Source organism: Chelon labrosus, assembly GCF_963514085.1.
Source record: "Chelon labrosus genome assembly, chromosome: 20".
Classification (NCBI taxonomy): Eukaryota; Metazoa; Chordata; class Actinopteri; order Mugiliformes; family Mugilidae; genus Chelon; species Chelon labrosus.
The window spans coordinates 2,033,106-2,055,616 of record NC_140353.1 but is presented as its reverse complement, the minus strand read 5'-3'; the positions used below and the strand labels follow the sequence as shown (position 1 = coordinate 2,055,616).

The 22,511-nt window shown below is 41.4% G+C and overlaps 1 protein-coding gene across 4 annotated transcripts; it reads left to right on the top strand.

The window, feature by feature from the left end:
* Nucleotides 1–1,105: 1,105 nt before the first annotated feature.
* Nucleotides 1,106–22,182, top strand: loxl3b (lysyl oxidase-like 3b). 4 transcript variants are annotated; one of them, XM_084568370.1, is made up of 16 exons: nt 1,106–1,353; nt 4,422–4,793; nt 5,287–5,450; nt 6,549–6,766; nt 10,325–10,390; nt 12,177–12,233; nt 13,072–13,279; nt 13,363–13,543; nt 16,243–16,397; nt 17,993–18,148; nt 19,030–19,189; nt 19,512–19,755; nt 19,971–20,086; nt 20,260–20,396; nt 20,572–20,683; nt 20,779–22,182. In XM_084568370.1, the coding sequence occupies exons 2-16, from the start codon at nt 4,433–4,435 to the stop codon at nt 20,850–20,852; spliced, it is 2,409 nt and encodes an 802-aa protein (XP_084424496.1). In that variant the 5' UTR covers nt 1,106–1,353; nt 4,422–4,432; the 3' UTR covers nt 20,853–22,182. The 4 variants fall into 4 exon arrangements, with proteins under 4 accessions (XP_084424496.1, XP_084424495.1, XP_084424497.1 ...); XM_084568369.1 differs by lacking the exon at nt 17,993–18,148 and adding an exon at nt 16,926–17,096 and having other exon boundaries at nt 1,108–1,353; nt 20,779–22,180; XM_084568371.1 differs by lacking the exons at nt 12,177–12,233; nt 17,993–18,148 and adding an exon at nt 16,926–17,096 and having other exon boundaries at nt 1,109–1,353; nt 20,779–22,180.
* Nucleotides 22,183–22,511: the final 329 nt, after the last annotated feature.

The window sequence follows — 22,511 nt, the reverse complement described above, 5'->3', positions numbered from 1 at the left end:
CAGTCTAATTTTTGTTTTATTTAATATTGTGACTATGTTGTGTTTAATGGATACCTATAGAAAGAAAGGGTTAAATATTTTGGTAAAGTTGTTAATTTGTCGTCTAGATGCCAAGATAACTATGCCTACAGTTAGCAGCCGGATAATTTAGCCTAGCATAAAGCTAAACTGGTGGCAGTTACTTGGCAACCAGCTGAGGTGACAAAAAATATGCACATAACCCACGTTTAAAGGCTAATTATCGTTTTCTAAATATCTTTGTGTAAAAGAATTAAGTTTTTAAATACATAAAGGAAACGTTAAATAGTCTTAACTGAAATACTACTATATAGCCTAGCATAAAGCTAAACTAGGGCCAGTTACTAGGCAACACCCGCCACGAAGTCCGCACACGTAAACTGGCTATCGGCCTGTAGCTACTGTTGTTTGAGTATCTTAATAAATGAATAAGATATCTTTTAGGGCTGGTAAGTGGATTTTATTGTGTTGAGCGAAAGCTAAGTTAGCCTTTTCTACTCTTTATGTTGAGCATTTAGGCTAAGGTAATCTGCTAGCTATCGTTAAGCTTTAACAATAAAAGTGTGGTCGATCACTTTTAGCTAGTTAGCTAGCTCTCGGTAAAAGTTATGGTAGGCTATTTACCAAAACTATTTGGGACATGGTGTTTAGCAGCCCACCTTAATAGCAAATCATGGTAATTATATTCAGTTGTCTTCACGGTTTGAGATTATTGTTTTTAGGCTATTTTAAAACATTGTTAACCGACTTAACTTTGGTGGCTGTCACATAAATTGTGTAATTTTGACAGCTATGGTAGTATAAACTATCTTTCTGTAGTGAAACGTTGTGGACATCATGCACGAAAAAAAAAAAAAAAAGATCAGATTTTTTATTAAACTCCGGTTGTAAATCTAAAGCGGACACGTAGTGTGCTCCAGCCTGCACGTATGCCTGGTATGATCAGGGGAAGCTCACGTTTTCAGTCCTTCTATAACAGCCTGTTACGGAACCATTCATGAAAGAGTTAGTGTCTTTTCAGGGAATATCCAGCCCCTCCAGTCCAGCCTCCTCTTCCTCCTCCTCCTCCTCACTGAGGGTTGCACAGCTGGCAATTTACGGAAAGTAACGCTGAAAGGAGTAATTGGCTGCTGGGTGGACCACTGCCCCGCAAATTGGACCCGTGTTAGATGGAGAAGATGATTTAGCACAAGCCCTGGGACATCTATTTATCCTTCGTCTCAGGCGGTTCAGTTTATGAACTTCTGGATTATTTAGAAATTTATAACCCAGCTCTTCCCCCCTCTCTCTCTCTCCACTGGAACCGCTACAACCTCCTCATACTGGCATTGTAAGGTAAGACAGATTAGTTAATAGTCAGTCTTCAATGACCGAAATGAATGTGCTTGTATTTGTCACAAGGTGAATTTGCAGCAAAACGCCCTAATCAGTAAGAATAAAGCAACAAGCTCCAGTTAATACTCAAAATGCATGTTAAAAAGAGTCTCAGTACTCACACTGGCTGTTTCTCTGACCAGTTTTGGGGTGCAGGGGTTTAGAAAATGTGAGGAATGTTGCAGAAAAATAAAGAGTGACTGGGAAAGGAATTATCCTGGTTGATGTTATGTCCAGATCTGGGTCTGGATAAGAAGAACTACAGTTTATTAAACTGGTGCCTCTTTCTGAGCTGGATCACTATACACACATAAGCGATTAATTCCAAATTTAAAGCTGGGATTCTGCACATTTTTAGCGCCATAAAACCTATAGCTATATAAACGGTATAGTATGGTAATAAGGTTTGGCTTCAGATGCTTCACAATGATCCATTAAAAAGATAAAATGAAGTGTCATATTGGAGGAAGATAAGTATTATCTAATCTATCTTTTTTTAGAAAGTGGTGCTGTTTATTTGCAACTTTAATCTTTTTACTTAACATTTTGGTGAACCAGAAACCCAACAATTTCTAGGAAATGTTTAAACAACACTTAAGTTTTGTCTTTATATTTATCTAGTTGTATAACTGAGACTTATATAAACCCTTAGTATTGATCTATAGTTTCGTTCACCATCCATCATCTGTCTTTCTGTGATGTGGCTCCTGTTGGTTTTATTTTAGTCTCATCATGCTTCTCTGAGGTTCAGCGGCATGCTACAACAAGGCAGGAAAATCTGTAGCCCAGGGAGCCTTTTACTCCCAGGACAGATCTCTGGTACTGATTAGCAATTTCGCATATGTGTGTGTGTTTTTTTTTTTTGGTGGGAATGTGTGCGCGCAGTTTCTTTGGTTAAGAGAGCAGTTCTGTATGTGAAAGCCCAGAGCCGTGCTGATCCTGGAAAACTGTTGCCTGCTCGATTTGAGCCTTTCATAAGACCTGATCCATGAGCACATTGGTATGGAGAGTCTGTGCTGTGGTGAGGAGAGAGGGTCTGCTTGAATTAGGTCTACACTGACTGAAATAACATAAGTGATGGCCTTTTATTAAAATCAGACGAGACATTATATTTTCCACTCCATGCAAGATACTAAATTTATTAGTGGCCATAAAGAAATCAAGGTATTCCAGTCTCCTTTTTCCACCGACTGGTTGTTTTCAGTCTCCCTAATTACATTAAATTCAGTCTGGATCTGATATTCATGCCGACATCTCCACGGATTATACTAAACTAAAAGCACTGAAACTTAAATGCAGCCGGTGAGCCATCATTAAGCTAAATATTTTACACTAAACTTCATTTTGAGGTACATTAAAAAAAGGAGGTAATCTGAAATGTTCAAATGAATCCTTCTTTGCACACGAAAGTTGTGGCACAGTAGGTGAAAGTTGAAGCAGGAAGTGATAGATGTTTACAGCAGAGAGCTGGGATGAAAATGTTATCGTTGGCCTTTCTCCGCTGCATATTTTAGCTAAATTTGTTTACAGCTGTCCACATTTACCAAATTTTCATTTATTCAACCACAGAATCTCCTTTCAGCAAGTCCTTCCTCTGTTATCACTGAACGCTAGTGCAGGTTAAGTCATTGCTATTTAGAGATAAACCACGAAGTACTGTGACAGCTGCAAACATCTGGTTCTGCCCCTCTGTTTGGACTTGTACTTATACATACATTTAAAACATATTATTAATTAGAAATGTACTTTCTATCAGTTATTTAATGGAGCCTGCCACAGGAAAAACATCTCATCTAACTCCCAGTAAGTAATCAACCCCTCTTTGTTCTTGGTCTTTTCCACCAAACGGATAAAGATGGTAAAAACATATTTTTTAAAAAGTTCAAGATACAGAACATTATCACAAATATGCAGCTTCAGACACGGTGGCTCTGCCTGTAAAAGCCAATGCCGACCAAACCTTTACCGTGTGTGTCCTTCCACACGCTGTGAAATCAAGACTCAAAGACGATGTAGTCAGTCTCAGACCATGTTTTGGAAAAGGGTGCCTTAAGTTTGTGGTTTCTGTACAAACACATCACACTACTGTATTTGTGTCCCTGGAGGAACAACCCCCCCCCCCCCCCCCCCCGCCCACCCCTTCGCCAAAAGCTAAGAAGTGTAGCTCTCATGTTATCAATAGGAGGCCTATGTGGTGTCCACCGCCGACCAGAGCTGTACAGAATGGTTCTAGAGAACATTTTATTGGCAAAGTCTGCCTCGTTGTATCTGAAAATATGAATGAATATAAACTCTGAACATGAACACAAAGCTCAGCTATTCATTTCACAGATAAAAAACATTCATTTAGCTTCTGTAATCAGTTTGATCATGTGATCAATGAAGTCTACACATTTTCAAATATTCCCTGTGAACTCCCCGACCAGCACACGTGAGAAAAAAAACACTGACCAGATGGTTTGAATCAAACTACTGGAGCAACTCTACACTCTTACATCAATCCTGCCTCCATGTGCTGAGCATATTTTCAGCTTTCTTCTTTTTTTGAGGGGTTTAGCTTTTAGCTTTACTGAATTGTTCTATAATGTTCTGTGGCTGATTAGAGGCAGCTTCCACACTTATACACGACTCTTGAAAACTTACTTTTTTGGACAGAAAAGTGTTTTTTGTTCAAATATCCTTATGATATGATGCATTCCTCACATACTTATGAGGTGTGCACAGACTCTCTTAAAGAAAAGGAAAATGGTTTACTACCATTGTGCATTTCTGCAGTTCTAGGGTCAAAGAGAGGACTAAAACAGATTTAGAGAACTTTAGAGTACTTCATTTATTCCTAAAGAGGAGGAAAAATGGTTGACACCTGTGATCTGGGTTTGACCTTTCAAGTAGTTCTCGTAGCTTTACGTGATTCTCATAAAAAAATACCTGAACCAGGACAAATGCATGCTACTTTAATTTGTAGAAAGCTTGAAGCAGTCTTTTTATTTTAAGACCTTTCTTGACGTTGTCTTTTTCTCCCTGTGCAGAAGCTGAAATAATGGAGAAGCTGAGACGCAGACAGCAGATAGCATTGAGCCTTCTGTTTGGGTTGTGGTTGCCGTGCTGTTTAACGCAGACCACGCCGCCAACCACAGCCAAGCCGACGCCAACGCCATCCCGATCCCCATCCCCATCCCCATCCCCATCCCCGCAGGCCCAGAGCGAACGGCTAAAGGTCAGACTGTCTGGATACCCGCGAAAACACAACGAGGGGCGGGTAGAGCTGTTCTACAAGGGAGAATGGGGAACCATCTGTGACGACGACTTCTCGATATCTAACGCCAACGTGCTTTGCCGCCAGCTGGGCTTCGTCTCAGCCACGGGATGGGCCCACAGCGCCAAATATGGCAAAGGCCAAGGTAAAAGGTTACAGCTAAACACATGCGAGCTGCTGTTGTGCATATTGACTCTTGACTATTCTTCACATTCGTTTATTCATTCATTTTCTGCAATGAACCTAACGAGCATGTCTTAGGACGGTGGGAGGAAGCTGGAGAACCTGGAGAGAACCCACGCAGACACAGGGAGAACATGCAAACTCCACAGACTGTGCCACCCACTATTCTTTACAAATGTTTACAAAAAGTTCAAATTAAATTAGTTTGACCAACTTAAAGACAACATGTGGTTGCAAAAGTAGTCTTTACTTGATGTTACAGTGACTGTTCTACATTTACATAGTTGCCACAGAGACTCAGACTCAGACTCCTGTCTAGGAAAGGTGCAGCCACGTTGAGCCTGCTGTCGTTACTTCAAAGAGCACCAGTGTTACAAGCAGCCAAGTGTCACTTCCATCCCCTGGGAGTTTTTTTTTTTTTCTGAAGCCTCACTGACAGTTTGCTGCCTGTGCAGGAAAAATCTGGCTGGATAACGTGCTGTGTAACGGAGGTGAGAAGAGCATCGAGTTCTGCAAGTCTCGAGGCTGGGGCAACAGTGACTGCACTCACGATGAAGACGCTGGGGTTGTGTGTAAAGATGAGAGGATTCCCGGCTTCGTGGACTCAAATGTTATTGACGTAAGTTGCCAAAATGCATTTAAGAGATTTTGTGGTAATTAATAAACTGTTATGAGTTCATAAACACTCCCTTTCTGCACAGATTATAGACTCTGTCAGGTTTAACCCACATGGAAGACATTTAACACCTCTGTGCAACTCCCTCTGTGGCTGCCACACACATGGTGCTGATTAGCTCGGCTGTGCCATGTGTCTGAACCTGTTGAGAGCAGTGGCTTCTCCAAGTCTATTGTCGTGAGGTGATGTAATGTGTGGAGGGTTTACTCTGTGAAATTTACAGTCCCCCGTAATGGAGAGGCCGACTGAATATTTGTGGGTTTGTGACCTCAGGATCACTGGTTCAAATCTTGTAGAACAATTAAAATGTCCCCTCTTTAGAAAATAAAGTTTAAAAAACTTTAATCTGTTGAGGCACAGCTACTCTGACAGAGCTTTTTACAGCTGCTCACTATTTTCCATTCGCACTCTCAGTCCTTTGTTTGCACCACCACTGAATGGTCCAAGGTGAACAAGGTTAGCCCGGTGACTCGTCTCCTCAGACCTCTGGAAAAAGGGAAAGGCTGGTGTATCTGTGACACAGACGGATTATCTAAAACGATAAAAGATTTCATAAGAAAGAAGTGGGTGGACTTTCAGATGCGTAACCAATCTCCCCTCTGTCTGTCCGTCTGTTGTTGTGAGTGATGCTCAGTCAAATGTGGCGTCCAGACTTTAATCTGCGACGACAGCCAGGTTTTTTTTTTCTTTTCCCCACATAAACCACAGCGGAAGTGAGTCAGTGCCAAGCTGGCAATCAGGGACGGTCTCATTTACTACTTATGAGCTGTTAGTGAGAGGATAAGACCTGAAATAACCCTCTGTTACAGCTATGACTCACTGTAATGTCTGCTTCTCTCATGCACAACTATTTAAGAGATGTGTGAGCACATGTCTTTATGCATGGATGTCTCAGAATGAAGATCTTTCCTGCACATAAACAGTAAAAACTGATTTTCAACAAAGTTTAGTTTTCATCCGCTGATAATTAACTTTAATTAAAGCGTTAATGTACTTTATAAACAGACATAACTGTTGTTTTTTTTTGCTCTGCTCTTCCAGGTACAGGTTAATGAGAACACAGTCGAGGCCGTCCGACTCCGGCCCGTGGTCGCCATGGCTAAAAAGAAGCAGCCAATCACGGAGGGCGTGGTGGAGGTGAAATACAAAGACGGCTGGGCGCAGATCTGCGACGTCGGATGGACAGTGAAAAACACTCGTGTGGTCTGCGGCATGCTGGGATTCCCTCACGAGAGGAAAGTCAACAAGAACTTCTACAGGTTAGTGAACCGCTCAAGTTTTACCAATAAAGCCTGAAACCGGTGGCAGGTGATGGAAGTTAAAGCTGCAGCAACTCATTCATGACAAATTTGAAGTCAAGTGGCCATCAACCGCCTGCTCTGCATCACTGACACCAAAGCTGCACATAGGAAAGAAAGTTCGTATTGTTTGACATTTTGGAAAATGTTAGCTTAGCATGAAGACTAGAAAAACAAATAAGGGTTAAAGAAGGTGTGTCAAGCATACGGCGTGCCAGAGGGTCCAATCTGGCCCACAGGTGTAAATGTGCAAGGTGTGAAAATGAAAAGGAAGACATTAACAGCAGTTTCAATAAAATGAACTGCTATTCTTAATTTGTCCACTAGGCGTCACACTGTTTTAGTCAGAGTTGCGACCATAACGCAACGTTGATACCCAGAACTAAACTGCAGATTGTTCATAAAATGTTTTGTTAAAGGATAATTAATTAAATGTAAGTATGTAAACTTCTAAAACGACTCGAAACATTTGCAAATTGTCATTATTTATAGGTTTCTATGTTATTATGTTACTTGAGATCAAACAGGGCTGTATGTGGGTCCGTGTAACGCTTATCACTTCAATTTTCTAAACGGACATTTGGAAAAACAGAAAAATGGATTCAAATATCCAATTCAAATATCCGCTTTGACAAATTAAAAAATTGGATCTTTAAACTGCTTTTCCAATTTTCTGTTTTTATTCAGAGGAACAGTAATTTAGAAATTTGCAAAATTGCGTCTCGGCTCCAATTACTCAATTATTATTCTCTATCTCCCTTGCATAATCAAGCCTGTGTATGTTACGATCCATGCAAAACTTGTACAATGACGAGATGCTTGCCCCCCTGTTCAGTCCAAAGTTCGTCTGTAAGAAGTTTTGCACTTGCCCGCAAGTACAACCTACATTCTCAACAAGATTTCGGATTATATTCTCGTAGCTATCCAGCGTCGACATGACTGCCCCGAGTCTTCTTGAGTGCCCGCCTAAACACACCCAGACGCACCCACGATAACTAGCCAGTAGCCAAACAATTCTCACAACCGACGCAACGTCATAGAACTACGTGGAACGAGGGAGAGAATATCATTGCAGTATTGAATAATTGGAGCCCAGATGCAATTTTTACACAATTTTGTAATTTTCTAAATTTCTGATCCTCTGAATGAAAACAGAAAATTGGAAAAACAGTTTAAAAATCCAATTTTTTAATTTGTCAAGGTGGAAAAAAATGAAAAATTTGATATTTGAATCCATTTTTCTGTTTTTCCAAATGTCCGTTTGTGTTTAGAAAATTGAACTGATAAGCGTTACACGGACCTATGTGGCCTCCTGAACTAAAATATGTTTGACACCCCTGGTTTAAATACATCAGTTAGTCCAGGTTTATTTCTTGTGCCTACTTCCATTGTTTATGGAAAGCAGAGTAAGACGGTAGTCTGTGTTTCCACTCTCTGCAAGAAACCAAAACTGAAACTACTTCTTCAAACTGATAAAAATATGCAGCCTGTGAGCTTACTCTGGAATATATTTATATTTATATAGGATGTCTCTTTTTAAGTTTGCTGCCCGTCACCTGCTGTGGGAACTAGACTGTAAGAACGTGGCTCGGTCCCTCAGGTTGTGATGTCTGCTGCAGACACTTTGACTTTCCCACAGTTTTGTTCTGTAAAGCAAAGTGGCAACACTTGGACCAAACCACAAGAAGGATCTTAATCTTTGTTCTGTGAAGAGTGGATGTTACAGCAACTGCTGTTTACTGTGGTCGTGAGACGGAATGTGTGTAGACTTTCCCTATCGTCTGCCAAAAGCGGCAACACTACAACAAAGGTTCTTATTTCTTTCTTGCGAGGATGTTTTTGTTTTATTGTTTGTCTGTGTGGTCTGTCACATATTTCATCTTCTCTCTCACCTTCGCTGCAAAGTTCATGAGGTCGTTACTTTGCGGAGGAAACTGAAGAGTTTGTGAGCGAGAGCTGCAGAAATGGAAAGTACAAGTTTGTGTTCTATGTGTTCCAGGTGAAAGCACAGACAGCAAACAGTTACTAGAAGAAAATGATCGATGTTAAGATGTTAACTTGGACCTGCAGGACACTGGAAATTACTTCTAGTATAGTATTTGATAAAATTAAGCCCCACAACACAATGGCCCTAGGAGTCTGTATTAAAGGGGCCTGTGTGTGCGTTACACGAGAGCAGTGATTTCACCGGTGGAGCCTCGGACCTATCCGGTCAGTATGACTGCACACATTCCTGGCTGGACATTTTATTCGTCCTCAGCAGCTGGTTCACAGTAGTACGAGGGGAAATGTGTGTTTTCTCTCAGCCGTGTGCGAAGGCTGAGGCTCTGGGGAACGGTGGTCTGGGGCTGAGGACAGAGGTCTGCTGGTTGGTCACATAATGCGCCGACAGCAGCGACTGGATGGAAGCCAACCTGCACGTTTTATAACAGTCAGAGGTTTTGTGTCTCGTTGTCTAATTTTAGCCTTTTCTTATCCTTATTGTTTGAGTTAAATCGAGTTAAATTTCCTCACGTGGAGTAGACCAAAGTTATAAAGCATCTTTTAAACACAGGACAGCACAGGCTTTAGACACACAGTTATACGCTGCTGCTTTCACCTGGACTCTAGTGTACCACTAATAATAAGAATAAATGTGACCACCTAAATCTGAACAGACTAGTCCGATCAGAAGAAGAGGGGGGTAAACATTTAATAATCCATTCAGTAGGACAATTTTACCACCTAATAACCACGTAAACACTTGATCTGATGGTTTTTCCTCTGGTTTGAATAATTATTATTTTGGTAAACACAACAGACATGACAAGTTTTAAGAAGGGGCACAAAGGGGACACAAAGTCACAATCTTGGCCATCTTCTTCTTCAAGAAAAACCCTTCTTCTTCTTTAGTGTTTCTGACAGATTCAACGCTCCACCACTTTAATAATAAACTACTGCGTTGTTTAAAATAAAAGTCATTGCTCATAATTATAAATTAGCAGCGTTCACAGTTTGGACGACCCAGTGGTAAAAGCTGTGTCTCCTCCCAAAGCACGGGAGGGCAAACAGTTTGTGTCCAGGGTGCACACTGTGTCCTTTCTAATGTTCCAGGCTCTGCTGAGACATCTGGAACTGGCAGTGTCCTCCAGAGAAGACAAAGGACATCTGATGATTTTTTTGTCAGCAGTTCTTAAGTGTCTTCTTGTCTGCCTCAAAGCAGCCAGCGTACCACGCCAACATGACTGTGATTAAAGAAAAGAACATAAGAACTAAGATATTTTTATTTGCTACTGACTGGACGTCTGTGGTGCTACTGGTCAATAACAGGCAGATCATTTGTTCTGAATAGTTGGAATAGCTTAGTAATTGTGAAGTTTGTAACGTGAGCTTTTGGAAACTTGTGGTATCTCAAAAATGTTATTCACCACTGACTCTGCAGAACCTTTAAGGTGTGTGTGTGTGTGTGTGTGTCTAAGTGTACTAAGTGTGTAGTTTCTCTCCTGTGTGTGATGGAATTTGGCTGTCTCACTGTTGCAGACGTCTGAAAAAGCGAGCGGCTGAGAAGGTCTCCAAGCCGAAGGTTAATGTTTCGGCCGGTGGAAGGTACACAGTCACAGGGAAAACCCACCGTCCACCTCCGCCTGCTCTCTGTTTACTGTACTTCTGACAGTGGGTTTCCTGTTCTGGGTGGACAATAATCACGTAGCTCCTGTTTCTAGCTAGCTGAGTCTTTACCTCTTTCTAATATCATGTTATTATAATGTGCAGCATGTTGAATGGGTTGTGTAATTTTACTTAAACACAAGGTTTAGACCTTGTGTGGCCCTTTGCCTTTTACTTCAGACATGGCACAGACTGATGCGCCTAATTTAATAACAAACATTTTCTGTGTGATTTAATTCAACAAATCACTGTTTCACATGTTTAATAGCTGTTTACTTATTTCGATTGGAAAGATGTCGTCAGTCTGTGCCGTGCCACTGATGGGGCTCTAATTATTTCCCAGATTAGTTTACTTTTTAATCTAACATCTGGAAATCACATTCTTTATTATGGCATGCTTTTTGGAGGAGGTCAGTAACTTGACATCCTGGGTTCATTAACTTAATTAGTCTCCAAATGACAAAAACTGATCTGCAGAGTTTTACTGCTCAGGATGCCAGATAGGTAGAAATTACCACATTGGACTCAGAGTATTATGTCTGAGTTGTATACGAGTCCTGATGTTGAAAATATCCACCAAGTCAGGACTCTAAAGAGATTAAATTCTCATGTCTGGCTGAAAATACACAAATACATGTGTGTGTGTAGGAATGTTCATACTATCAACACAGTTCTTCATTTTTTTGGTCAGACTCGGATCTTGTCAGTACTCGTAAAATACTGTAACACAGGATGACTCTTATTTGAGACCTGCAGGGAGACAGTTGAAGAACCCACCGTCACAGAGCATGTGGTCTAATTACGTGATCATCATGCTTTAATTATTACCTCATCCAAACATGAAGCAGTGCCTTACGATGTAGAAAATAAAAAGAGTCAATGTGGTGACTTGAGGCTCACATTGATGTAAAAAGTACTAACAAACATCTCTGGGATAATGCTTTACATGTTACACACCGTGTGGCCAAAGATATATGGACACAGAAACCAAACACATGGACAACATCTCTGTAAAAATAAAGAAATGCTGAGTAATGTGAAAATATGTCCACATACTTTTGGCCACATGTTTGTGCTGAAATTAATATGTAATAAAATGTGTCTTTGTCATATTTATGTTTGTTTGAGTGTAAATAAGTAGGATGTGTCTGATTCAACTACACACCACCTAGCCAAAACATTAGGTACACTAGTGAAAATGAATCCAGGCTAACAAAACAGTCCAGCACTAAATTTTAGCTTCGTGAAGTTTGCAGTATTCAGCATTAGCTTAAAATAAGTGAGAGAGCTGTTGATTCAACTGTGCTTTCATTGTGGAGACTGTAGTTTATAATGCTATTGGATTATATTGTGTCATCCTAACACATGTTTCTATTATTTTGACAACCCCATTCTAGTCTAAACCCATTTCAACAGCATCCCAAACTGCATCCTCCAAAATCATCATACAGTCGTTACCACCTTTCTGACCCTGCATCAACATAAATTAAACATTTAGAACAATTTATTTTCACAAGTGTACCTAATGTTTTGTCACATCCGTGTATTTTTTTTAGTGTTTTATACACAACTACAACAAGTCGCCCGTGGAGACAGATGTATTGAACGTGACACATCCCACTGAGCAGCGTAACTACAGTTTATAACGTACTTGTGCATCGTGTAACCTGTGTCATCTCATTTGTCTCCTGCTAACTGTGCAGTCTAACCCCTGTTTACCTTGCAGGCAGACATCCAAAGCTAAAGCTAACACTAAGTCTAAACAGAGCAGCCCTGGCAAAAGGTAATCGGAGGGTAATGAATGAGTTCAGTGGAGAAATGACCCACACACACGTGCTGCTTCCACAAACTGTCGCTTGAACGGCACATGTTGCCGCTCAACTCAGCTGTTCTTATTTAAATGTTTAGTTTAGTCCCTTGTTATTTTTTATAACAAGAGCAGTGTGGTGTAGATTCAATGCATTTTCTTGCTGAATGTTAAATAAAGACACATCTGTGAGGCTAATATGAAGCTAGAATCAGATAATTAGCTTGTCTGAAGCTTACCATTTACCATGTTAAGTCTCTTTTAGATTATATGTGAGTATAAAGGCTACGAGTTACAATTTCAGCTGCAAATTAAACCATATAAATATAACATTGTGGGCTTTAGAGGTGATGGCACCTAAGTGTGGTCTTTTGGCCGGGCTAAGCAAACCTGTAGGTACATATGTTCTGTGCTATTCATGCTCTTGTTTAACTCTCAGCAAGAAAAGAAATAATGTGTATTTCCCAAAATATACCTTATTATATGGTTCTGTAGGTTCTGTTCTATAGTTTGCTCTTCATACATCAGATCTGGAAAGATCTTCTTCCTGTCCTCAGACATGTTTTTATAGTTTTTTGTAGTTTTTGTGATCCTGAGTGAGACTCATAACCTTCATATGTAGTATTTTAATAATGTGTTCTATTCTGTTCATTCATTTTTTTAAAAATATGTTCATGAAGTACTTAAAACCTAATGTCAGAGCTTTCATTTTCCTTGCATACTCGTAAATACTGTAAATACTGTAAATACTGCGTACTTCAACCCAGTCATCCGTCCACTCAGTGTCCCCTGTCCCCGTCTCTGCTCCCTTCAGGCTGTATTTGGAGCGTCAGAAGAACTACTTCCACGTTCACTCTGTGGCCTGTACGGGTACCGAGGTCCACCTGGCAGCCTGCCCCCTGGAGTTCAGCAAGCCAAACGCCACGTCAGTCTGCACGGGCGGCATGGCGGCTGTCGTCAGCTGCATGCCAGGACCGCTGTTCATGCAAAACAGTGGCTTGAAAAAGAAAATTAAAATTTCGGTAAAGCAATTTTTAGGACTGGACTGATGAAACATTAGACTCTCGTAGAGTCAGTATCACCCGTGTGTCTCTTTGCTGTTTAGACCAATGTGAGGCTGAAGGGAGGTGCCAAGGTGGGAGAGGGCCGAGTCGAAGTTCTGAAAGACAACGAGTGGGGGACAGTGTGCGATGACCGCTGGAACCTGCAGTCAGCCAGCGTCGTCTGCAGGGAGCTCGGCTTCGGCAGCGCAAAGGAGGCTCTCACCGGCGCCCGCATGGGACAAGGTGAGAAAAATGGCTCAGCTTTGCTAGTGGTAAATAAAAATCCCTCAAAATTAGACACCTGAGGCAGGATGTGTTTGTATCCTCCTTCAGAGAAGACCTCAGTCACCTGCTGCCTCTCTAATCTCTCAGGTCATCTCTTCACCCAACTAATAATCTGACCTTAACATTCCCACATGGATTCCTCACTTGAGTTTTTTTAATAAGTAAAGGAATGCTGAGCATGAAAGAGAGAAAGAAAAAACACAATATGAGCTGCTCATTTTATGACTAAGTTAGTAAAATAAGAGCCAAATAAATCATTGTTGACTGAATCCCAAGATTTTCACAAATGCAAAGCATCCCCCGCTACATCGCTGACATGAATCCGCCCATTCCTCCTTCATTAAAGAGCTCTTTACTGGGTTTATTTTTGATCCCCGAGTCGTCGTGTTTAAAAGAAAAGAAACTATCTGTGTCATTCCACTGAGGCCACGGACCATTTCTGATGACAATGAGGCAGTGTTACAAGTCCAGCATGTGTCTGAGCCACCTGGTGTCCACATGAGTAACACTGATGACTGGAACTGTAAAACTTTATGCCAAAGTATTTGATAACCAGAGTTCAAAAGTGCAATGCCTTATGAAAGGGTGTAAATGATGCATAATTATTAGAATAATCACTTTAGAATATTCTTCTTCGTGTTGTAGCTTTCTCCTTCTGGACCCAAATTTGGTGGAAAAGCTAATCTACCTCATAATTCCTCACTGCAGACTGAAAACAGCTCAGGATGGAAACCCAACAAGCTGAATTAAGATGTTTTTCTGTGTAAATGTGTGTGAGGGTGTGACCATGTGTCCTTGTTGATGAGGGCTGGCTTTAAAGGTGCTGCCTTTGGAGGAATTTGAGCAAATCAGGGCACATAACACATCCACACACAATTGTTTTACCAGCAAAACAAGAAATGCAGGTGTGGTCAGTTAGTAATTCAATCTGCACATTATTCTTTGTCCGTTTCCAAAGAGTGAATGGTTTATGAGTTTTGTGCCGAAATAGCTCAGTTGGGAGAGCGTTAGACTGAAGATCTAAAGGTCCCTGGTTCGATCCCGGGTTTCGGCAGCAGTGAGGTCTTTTAGTCTTTAGCCTGTGCGCCGGGTGTCTGAAATCCTCTCTCTATCCGTGGCTGAACTGCCCTTCAACAAGTCACCAAACTACTCTAAATGAATGTAGTGAAATGTAAATGTAAATGTAGGGAACAAATGTCCTCCCCGTAGGATCAAATACAATTAATTTATTTAATAAATAAAACTATAAAAGTGTCTGACTACCTGAAAGCTTGTTATCTGATTTAAAAAGACATTTTTCAAAACACGAGAGGGAAAAAGAAGGAAAAAACACGCTCGCTGGAAATTAAACTTATTTTCTAATCCAACAAAATAAAGGCGCTACCCTACAGGACGATCTATGTATTAAAAAAAGTGTCTTTATTACAGCAATTAATGATTTATTCAACAGCACAGACGTTGTTTGGGTAAACTGCCCCGAGATTCCACCAAATCAGAAACAGTCAGTCTTTTGATTTGTCGCTCTCGGAAACCCTGGGCGTGGGCGTCCGCTCTCGAGTCTGTACATCGGGATTTCTACCACAGAGGAAGTTTGCCGAGGAGACTCGTCACTAAATCTGCTCTGTGCTGGGATTGATGTCAGACCACCGCCTGGCTGCAGGAGTCCAAGAAACATTCCTGAACGTCAGCTGAAGTCGGAAACGAGCGCAGCTGAAGGAATTCCTTTCACTGACAGTAGAGATGGAGTGAAAGTTTGGAGATTACATGTGAAGTTGCTGACAGAGAAAACTTGCTCTGGGTTAAAAAGTGAGATGGCGTTTAGTTTCCGGACATACTCTATATAAATATATGTATATTCTGTACTGTACATGGAAACAGTATCAGTCAATCAATAAGAATCAGACAAATCTCACAGCTAAGTCAAATACACTAAGAAAGACAACACCTCAGTTGATCCAAGGATCCTGGATTGTTCTAATCTGGTGTAAGTGCCTTATTGAATGCTTCAAAACTTGTCATATGATGCTCAGGTACTTCGTGAACTAAACACCAGTGAACTAGAGTCCAGTCTGTGAGCATGTGATGTGTTTGAGTCCCTCTCCAAAGGCTGACTGACGTGTGCTATGCAGGCCGAAATAGCTCAGTTGGGAGAGCGTTAGACTGAAGATCTAAAGGTCCCTGGTTCGATCCCGGGTTTCGGCAGTGGTGAATTCTCTTTTAGAGCATATATCAGATAGATAGATATGTTATTAATCCCGAGGGAAATTCAAGCTATATCAGCTATAACATTAAACCCACTGACAGGAGAATAAAATAACATCAACCATCTTGTTGTGTGAATGTTACTTAGACATGTAGCACCCACCTAGACCAGACCAGGCACCCCCACCCCATGATGGGGGTGCCTTGATGGCAGCAGCCATCCCCAGCAGGATGCAGCCACAAAAACACTTTAGGTACAACTTAAAAAACATGAAGAACAGCACAAGGTGTTGACCTGGCCTCCAAATTCACTAGATCCCAAACTGATCAAGTATCTGTGGGATGATCCACAGAGGCCCCTCCCCTCAAAGACCCCCCCCCCCCCTCTAACAACATCCTGTTGCCAATACATCTAAGTTTAGAGTCGCCGTCTACGTGTCTGTCTCTTTGTCCAGGGATGGGTCCGATGTACATGAATGAGGTGAAGTGCCTCGGTCATGAGAAGTCCATCTGGAACTGCCCGTTTAAAAACATCACGTCTGAGGACTGTCAACACATGGAGGACGCCGCTGTTCGCTGCAACGTGCCTTACATGGGCCTCGAGAACTTGGTCAGACGTGAACCTTCCTTACTTCAAAGTTATCTCTTTAAAACTGATATTTGTCATATCGAGAAGTGATATAACTTTCCATGTAGGAGGGTAGGAAAGAAGTTTAGAAAGTGTCTTGTTTTATTCTGTTTGTTTTATTATCTTTTGTCCATTTGTCGGTGCTTGCTGCTCTAACAACCACTAGAGCATGATGATGTAGAAATCTCACATAACTCTTCTCTACTGCTGCCACAAAAAAAGTCATTTAATCTTTTCCTTAATTTTTGCTTTTTGTAAATCCAATGAATCAAATTATATATTTTTTTTTTGACAGCAGTGATTTCTTTTTAACTTTCAGTATTTCTGGTTGTACAGTTTGTATTTTACCAGATTATACTCCCTTAATATCTCCTGTAGATCCACACAGACGCCGGTTAAAGACTCAAACCAGTGAAATTAGAGACATTCACTTCACTCAAGTAATATTTTGAGATCCGGCTCTTGTGTATCTGCGCTCTGCTTTCCTAACGCCCTTGGTCGCACGCACAGATCCGAATCACAGGAGGACGAACCCGCTATGAGGGCCGCGTGGAGGTTCTGAGCACAGACCCCAACGGGACGGAGAGCTGGGGTCTGATCTGTGGAGAGAGCTGGAGCACCAAGGAGGCCATGGTGGCCTGCAGGCAGCTGGGCTTAGGCTACTCTAACCAGGCGCTGCAAGTAGGTTATTAACACCACAAAGACAGTGCTTGGTGTTTGGCAGATGGGACATATGCAAATTTAATATGCTGTCATTTACACCCAGTGGCCTTTTAATTTTACTGTCGGACTCTTTTCTTGATTCTGCTGCAGCGACGTGGCTCAGACTTCATAAAACACCGTGAAGGGTCTTTGTTGCAGTGGCTGATTTGTTCGTGAGTGACGGTAAAACGCAGCAAAAGCTGGAAAGAGATCTCTGTTTTATATTCCTACGAGTCTTTCCATTCTCCTTTGATTCATCACACGGCCGACACTTTACGTCCCTCACACATACAGCTCAGTAAACTCCAGAGACCGACGTTATTTAAAAGTTCCATCTGGTCGTCTCTTTCTGAGATACTGGATCCAGCTCCTCTGGCAGCAGAGACAGGAGTGTGTTTACTGTCACGTAACCATGTGTCTGCCACGGCAGAGTAAAAATATAAAATGGCCACTGAGTGTAAAGTTATTTTTTTAAATTCTGTGCATATATATTAAGATATATGACATTTTTAACCGTTAGTCACACGTCTACTGAACATAACGAACATATGACAGTATATTATAATTTCCATACGGAGCAGAAGTTTCTCTCTCTACGTGGAAGAACAACATGTTGTTTAGGTCTGCTCCGTGCGGGCGGATCCAAACAGGCCCACATGAAGTTTCTAATCAAACTCCAAACCACTCGCCACCACAGCCAAGCGGTGACCTCATCTGGAAACCACGCTCACGTTCTCCTCGCCTAGAAAACACTAACCAAAACTACTACTGCTGCTTCAGCGACACGTCTTCCCGCTGGCCCTTAGCTCAGACAGTTCAGAGACAGGACAGGAAGTGTGTCCCCTCACTGACTCCCAGCAGGACGCTTTCTGCAGATCCGGATAGTGGGCGGCCGGAGCAGTTATGAGGGCCGGGTGGAGGTTCAGGTTGGGTCCAAGTGGGGCACGGTCTGCAGCACAGGCTGGACCACAAAGGAAGCCATGGTGGTTTGCAGGCAGCTAGGGCTCGGATACTCCATGCATGCCATCACTGTAAGTAGGACCGAGAGATTTGTTCCACAGTCAGACACTGAACAAACAGATACAAACATTAGAAACTGGGATAACTCTATTTAAAATAAGCTGTTTAATGTAAAGTATTGCATTTAAAGAAAGTCTAAACTCAAAATAGATTTCTACTTAAACTTAAAAACCTGAAGCTTCTTGAAGCCAGGCTCATTCTCAGAGCTGAACTATACACACAAATATAAATACGCAGCCAGATTTTAATCCCAGCTCATTACTGATATTTTATCATGCAGTCATAAACTGAAAACCACAAAGGAATTTAAATTGTTTGGGTTTAATGACGCGGCACTAAAACCAAATTAATGAGCACATCTTTAAATGTCAAGTGTTGTCCAGAATCAGCACACAATAGTCGCTACACCCACAGAACAAAGCACATAACACATTTAATTTATTATTCTGTGGTAGCTTTAATTAAATCTGGAGGAAAGAACAGTTTTTAATTACAAACTAATAAGTAGTTACTCAAGGGTGTGATCATAGATTAGTCTTTGTCAGGACCTTTAAAGAAAATTGATGTCTTTAAAAATATGATTTAAAAAAAAAGAGAAAAACACTTGAGTGGAAAATACAGTGGCCTCATTTTTTTTTTAGCTGCTATAAGCTGTACAGTAAGTAGTGTTATTATTGAATCACTTGAACTTGAACAAAGTTATTGTCCTCCAGGCGTCATAAAGTCAGCGTTACACTGTGTGCAGCCAAAGTCTAGAACATCTGTTTTCCAGAGCAGCAGCAGCAGCAGCATCACACTGAGTTCTCTGTGAATAATGAAGCCCTGATCGATGCGTCGTGTTTCTTGTCTGTTTGTTATTGTCTAACCCACCATCACCACCCCTCGCTCTAAGGAAACCTGGTACTGGGACAGCAGTAATGTGACGGAGATGGTGATGAGCGGCGTGAAGTGCACGGGAAGCGAGATGTCTCTGAGTCAGTGCCAGCATCACAAAACCGTCAGCTGTCAGAAAGCTGCAGCGAAGTTTGCTGCCGGCGTCATCTGCTCCGAGAGTGAGTGACAGCAGCAGCAGCAGGAACGTTTGGGAATGTTTGTGTTGCAGCTTGATTGCTCATAATCCTCAGGAATGCAATCCTGCTTGTTTTATAAATGGAGCGTAGCTTTAGTGATAACTCACCTGAGAGCTCAGCTGAGGCATCAAATCCAACCCACCTCCTACTTTTATGCTTTTATGAATTCAGCCACATCACCATTTTTACTCACAGGAAGTAAAGCAGGACAAGAAACACCAAGGAAGAAACTTACAAACTAAAAACAAAAACAAACAGTTGACATGACATATTCCTCTAACCCCACTCCTGCCTCTGTGTCCAGCTGCCTCTGATCTAGTCCTGAACGCCTCTCTGGTCCAGCAGACGGTCTACATCGAGGACCGTCCCCTCCACATGCTCTACTGCGCCGCCGAGGAGGACTGCCTCTCCAAATCCGCCGCCAAGGCCAACTGGCCGTACGGACACCGCCGTCTCCTCCGCTTCTCCTCTCAGATCCACAACGTCGGCCGGGCCGACTTCAAGCCGAAGGCCGGACGCCACTCGTGGGTCTGGCACGCCTGTCATGGGTAACATATTAATTTAAACAAGGTTTTAGAATTAGGGATACTTAAGGTTTGAAGTTTGATATTAGCCTGTAGGTCGGTCCGTGCAGCAGGAGCAGAAAACCTAAAAGATGTCTTACCCAAAAGTTTCTGTTCCTTCTGTGCACCAGCTCATGACGTGTTGTTTGTACTTTTAGTCAAACATCTTCTTTATTTATTTTCTTTTACTCGTTACACAGCCACTACCACAGCATGGACATTTTCACCCACTATGATCTGCTGAACGCCAACGGCACCAAAGTGGCAGAGGGACACAAAGCCAGTTTCTGCCTGGAGGACACAGACTGTCAGGAGGGTGAGTCTGAGAGAAAATCCTTAAGAAATATTATTAATGATACAGAAAATAATCTAAACTTCTTCCATCTTTAAAGTTCAGAGACGCTACAGCATTCAGAAAGTGAACATATAATCATTTGTCACGGGTTTTTACCAGTAAACTGAATCCGTCTTCTCACTGGCGACCCTCAGGTGTTTCTAAACGCTACGAGTGCGCCAACTTCGGCGATCAGGGCATCACCGTGGGCTGCTGGGATTTGTACCGACACGACATCGACTGCCAGTGGATCGACATCACCGACGTCAAACCTGGAAACTACATCTTTCAGGTGAGTGAGTGTGTGGCTCAGAGGAAAATACTGAAGGTTAAACGACTGAGCTCTTTACCACGTGAGCAGCTTCACGGACAGAATAAATGAGTGATCTGGATTAAGTTGGTGTTTTCATGCACCGACTAACGTAACTACTAAAAGGAAAAGAACTGTACATTTAAATGTGTTTCAGGTTGTGATCAATCCAAATTACGAAGTGGCCGAGAGCGACTTCACCAACAACGGCATGAAATGCAACTGCAAATATGACGGACATCGGATCTGGCTCCACAACTGCCACACTGGTAAGAAACTAAAAACTACTGGGTTAGTACGTACCACTCAAGCTGGTTATTCTCGTCAGCTGCTTAATTTATTTATTTTCTGTTATTCCTCACAGGTGACGCGTTCAGCGAGGAGGCTGAGAAGAGATTCGACAAATACCCCGGACAGCTGAACAACAAGATTTCTTAACTGACAACCGAAGTGAAAGAACAAGCACACATGAACTCACCAGCTCGGAAACCTATTTTGTTTTCAGGTGCTAAAAATGGATCCCCACCACATATCTCTGATCTGTAGTCATTGATGTCTTGAGTTATTATACTTGAATATTCAAGTGTTTGTTTTTCTTTCTAGTCTAATGTGAGTGTATGCTGCATGTTGTAATGTGCAGCAGCCTTCTGTTGAATGTCTTAAAAGCAGTTTCATCTTTTTTAGCAGGTTCACAAATAACTGAAGATGGAAATGAAACAAATCTGATGAATAATAGAGAAACAGATGCAGCTCCATGAAAGTCAGAGATCATAAACCTTTCACCTGGATCGGTGAGTTTCCTTCAAGGATAAACGTGAAGGAGCCACAGTCACAATATGAATGTATTTATTGCCAACATCAAGGCGCTCAAAGGAAAAACACTTGTTCATTAGCAGTTAATGTAAATCCAAAGTGCTTGGGAAACTGTTTGTAGCTTTAGTCTGTCGCTGTATGTATTCTGATGTAATCAAACCAGCTGCACCAAATAAAACAGAGAGGAAAGTTATTCTTCTATATCTGACTCCACAAAACACAAGACACATAACTGAATAACTGAACCAGAAAAGTGGCAGCGCTGCTTTTGTTGCTCCTTGAACCAACAGGTCGAATGAAATAAAACAGCTTGGACTAGTTTGGGTTTTCTTGAAGACGTTTCGTCCGAGTCTTCAGGTTTAAGTGACTCATGGGAGTTTAAACTTTTATTAACGTGCAAATAATTAATGTGGATTACATTAATGGAACAAACTGAGATCTGAATTTAGTAACTGGAGGTGGTCGGGCTCAGATACCTCAGCCTCGTCCAGATCAGCAGCGCTGGAAGGAAACTTAAAGGACTAGTGTGTGGGATATAGAGCCATCTAGTGGTGAGACTGCAGACCCTCACCTGACAACTTCTTTCTTCTTCTTCTTCTTCTTTCTTTTTAAAGTATGTGTCTTGCATTCAAGTTTACTTACAGGAAGTACAAAGGCTGCCAGACAGTATGCTTGACCTTCAAAGTTAAAGCTCCCTCATAAAGAGACTCTGACATGTGCTGGATTTTCAAAAATAAAACACCACAACTACTAACAGGAAGTATGTTTGACTTTGACAATAAAAGTTTGTGAAGAGGCTCTTAAATATGTTGGATTTCTCAAAAGATCACGACTGCCTTCAGGAAGTATGTTTGACAGCTCCATGATTGCTAATAAAGAGACTCTTAGATATGCATGATTTTCAAAATAAAAGGCCACGACTACTTACAGGAAATGAGAAAGGGCTGTAAGAAAGTTTCCTTGGCTTTCAATGTAAAAGCTCTCGAATATTAAAATTTGGGCATAGAGACTTTTGAATATGGTGGATTTTCAAAATAAAAGCTATAATAGCTTTTATTTTGAAAAATGTTTTCTATTCTATTTTATAACTGGATTTTAATTACAACACATTGAAAGTGAAACAAATTAAGATAAACGGTCATTTAAATCTACTTCCTGGTATTTCATGAATTGTATGAATTGGAACATTAATATAAAAATATTAGATGTATCTCCAAATTATACAGCAGTAAATGTACTTTTTTTTATTTGCTGCTAACTCAGTCAAAAAAAATAAATCATCTT

Excerpts from the sequence above, each read along its gene's own strand:
- loxl3b (XM_084568369.1), top strand. The coding sequence starts at position 4,433 with ATGGAGAAGCTGAGACGCAGACAGCAGATAGCATTGAGCCTTCTGTTT. Across the intron at positions 19,756-19,970 it reads GTCTGGCACGCCTGTCATGG|CCACTACCACAGCATGGACA; the intron begins GTAACATATTAA and ends CTCGTTACACAG. Across the intron at positions 20,397-20,571 it reads CTGGAAACTACATCTTTCAG|GTTGTGATCAATCCAAATTA; the intron begins GTGAGTGAGTGT and ends AATGTGTTTCAG.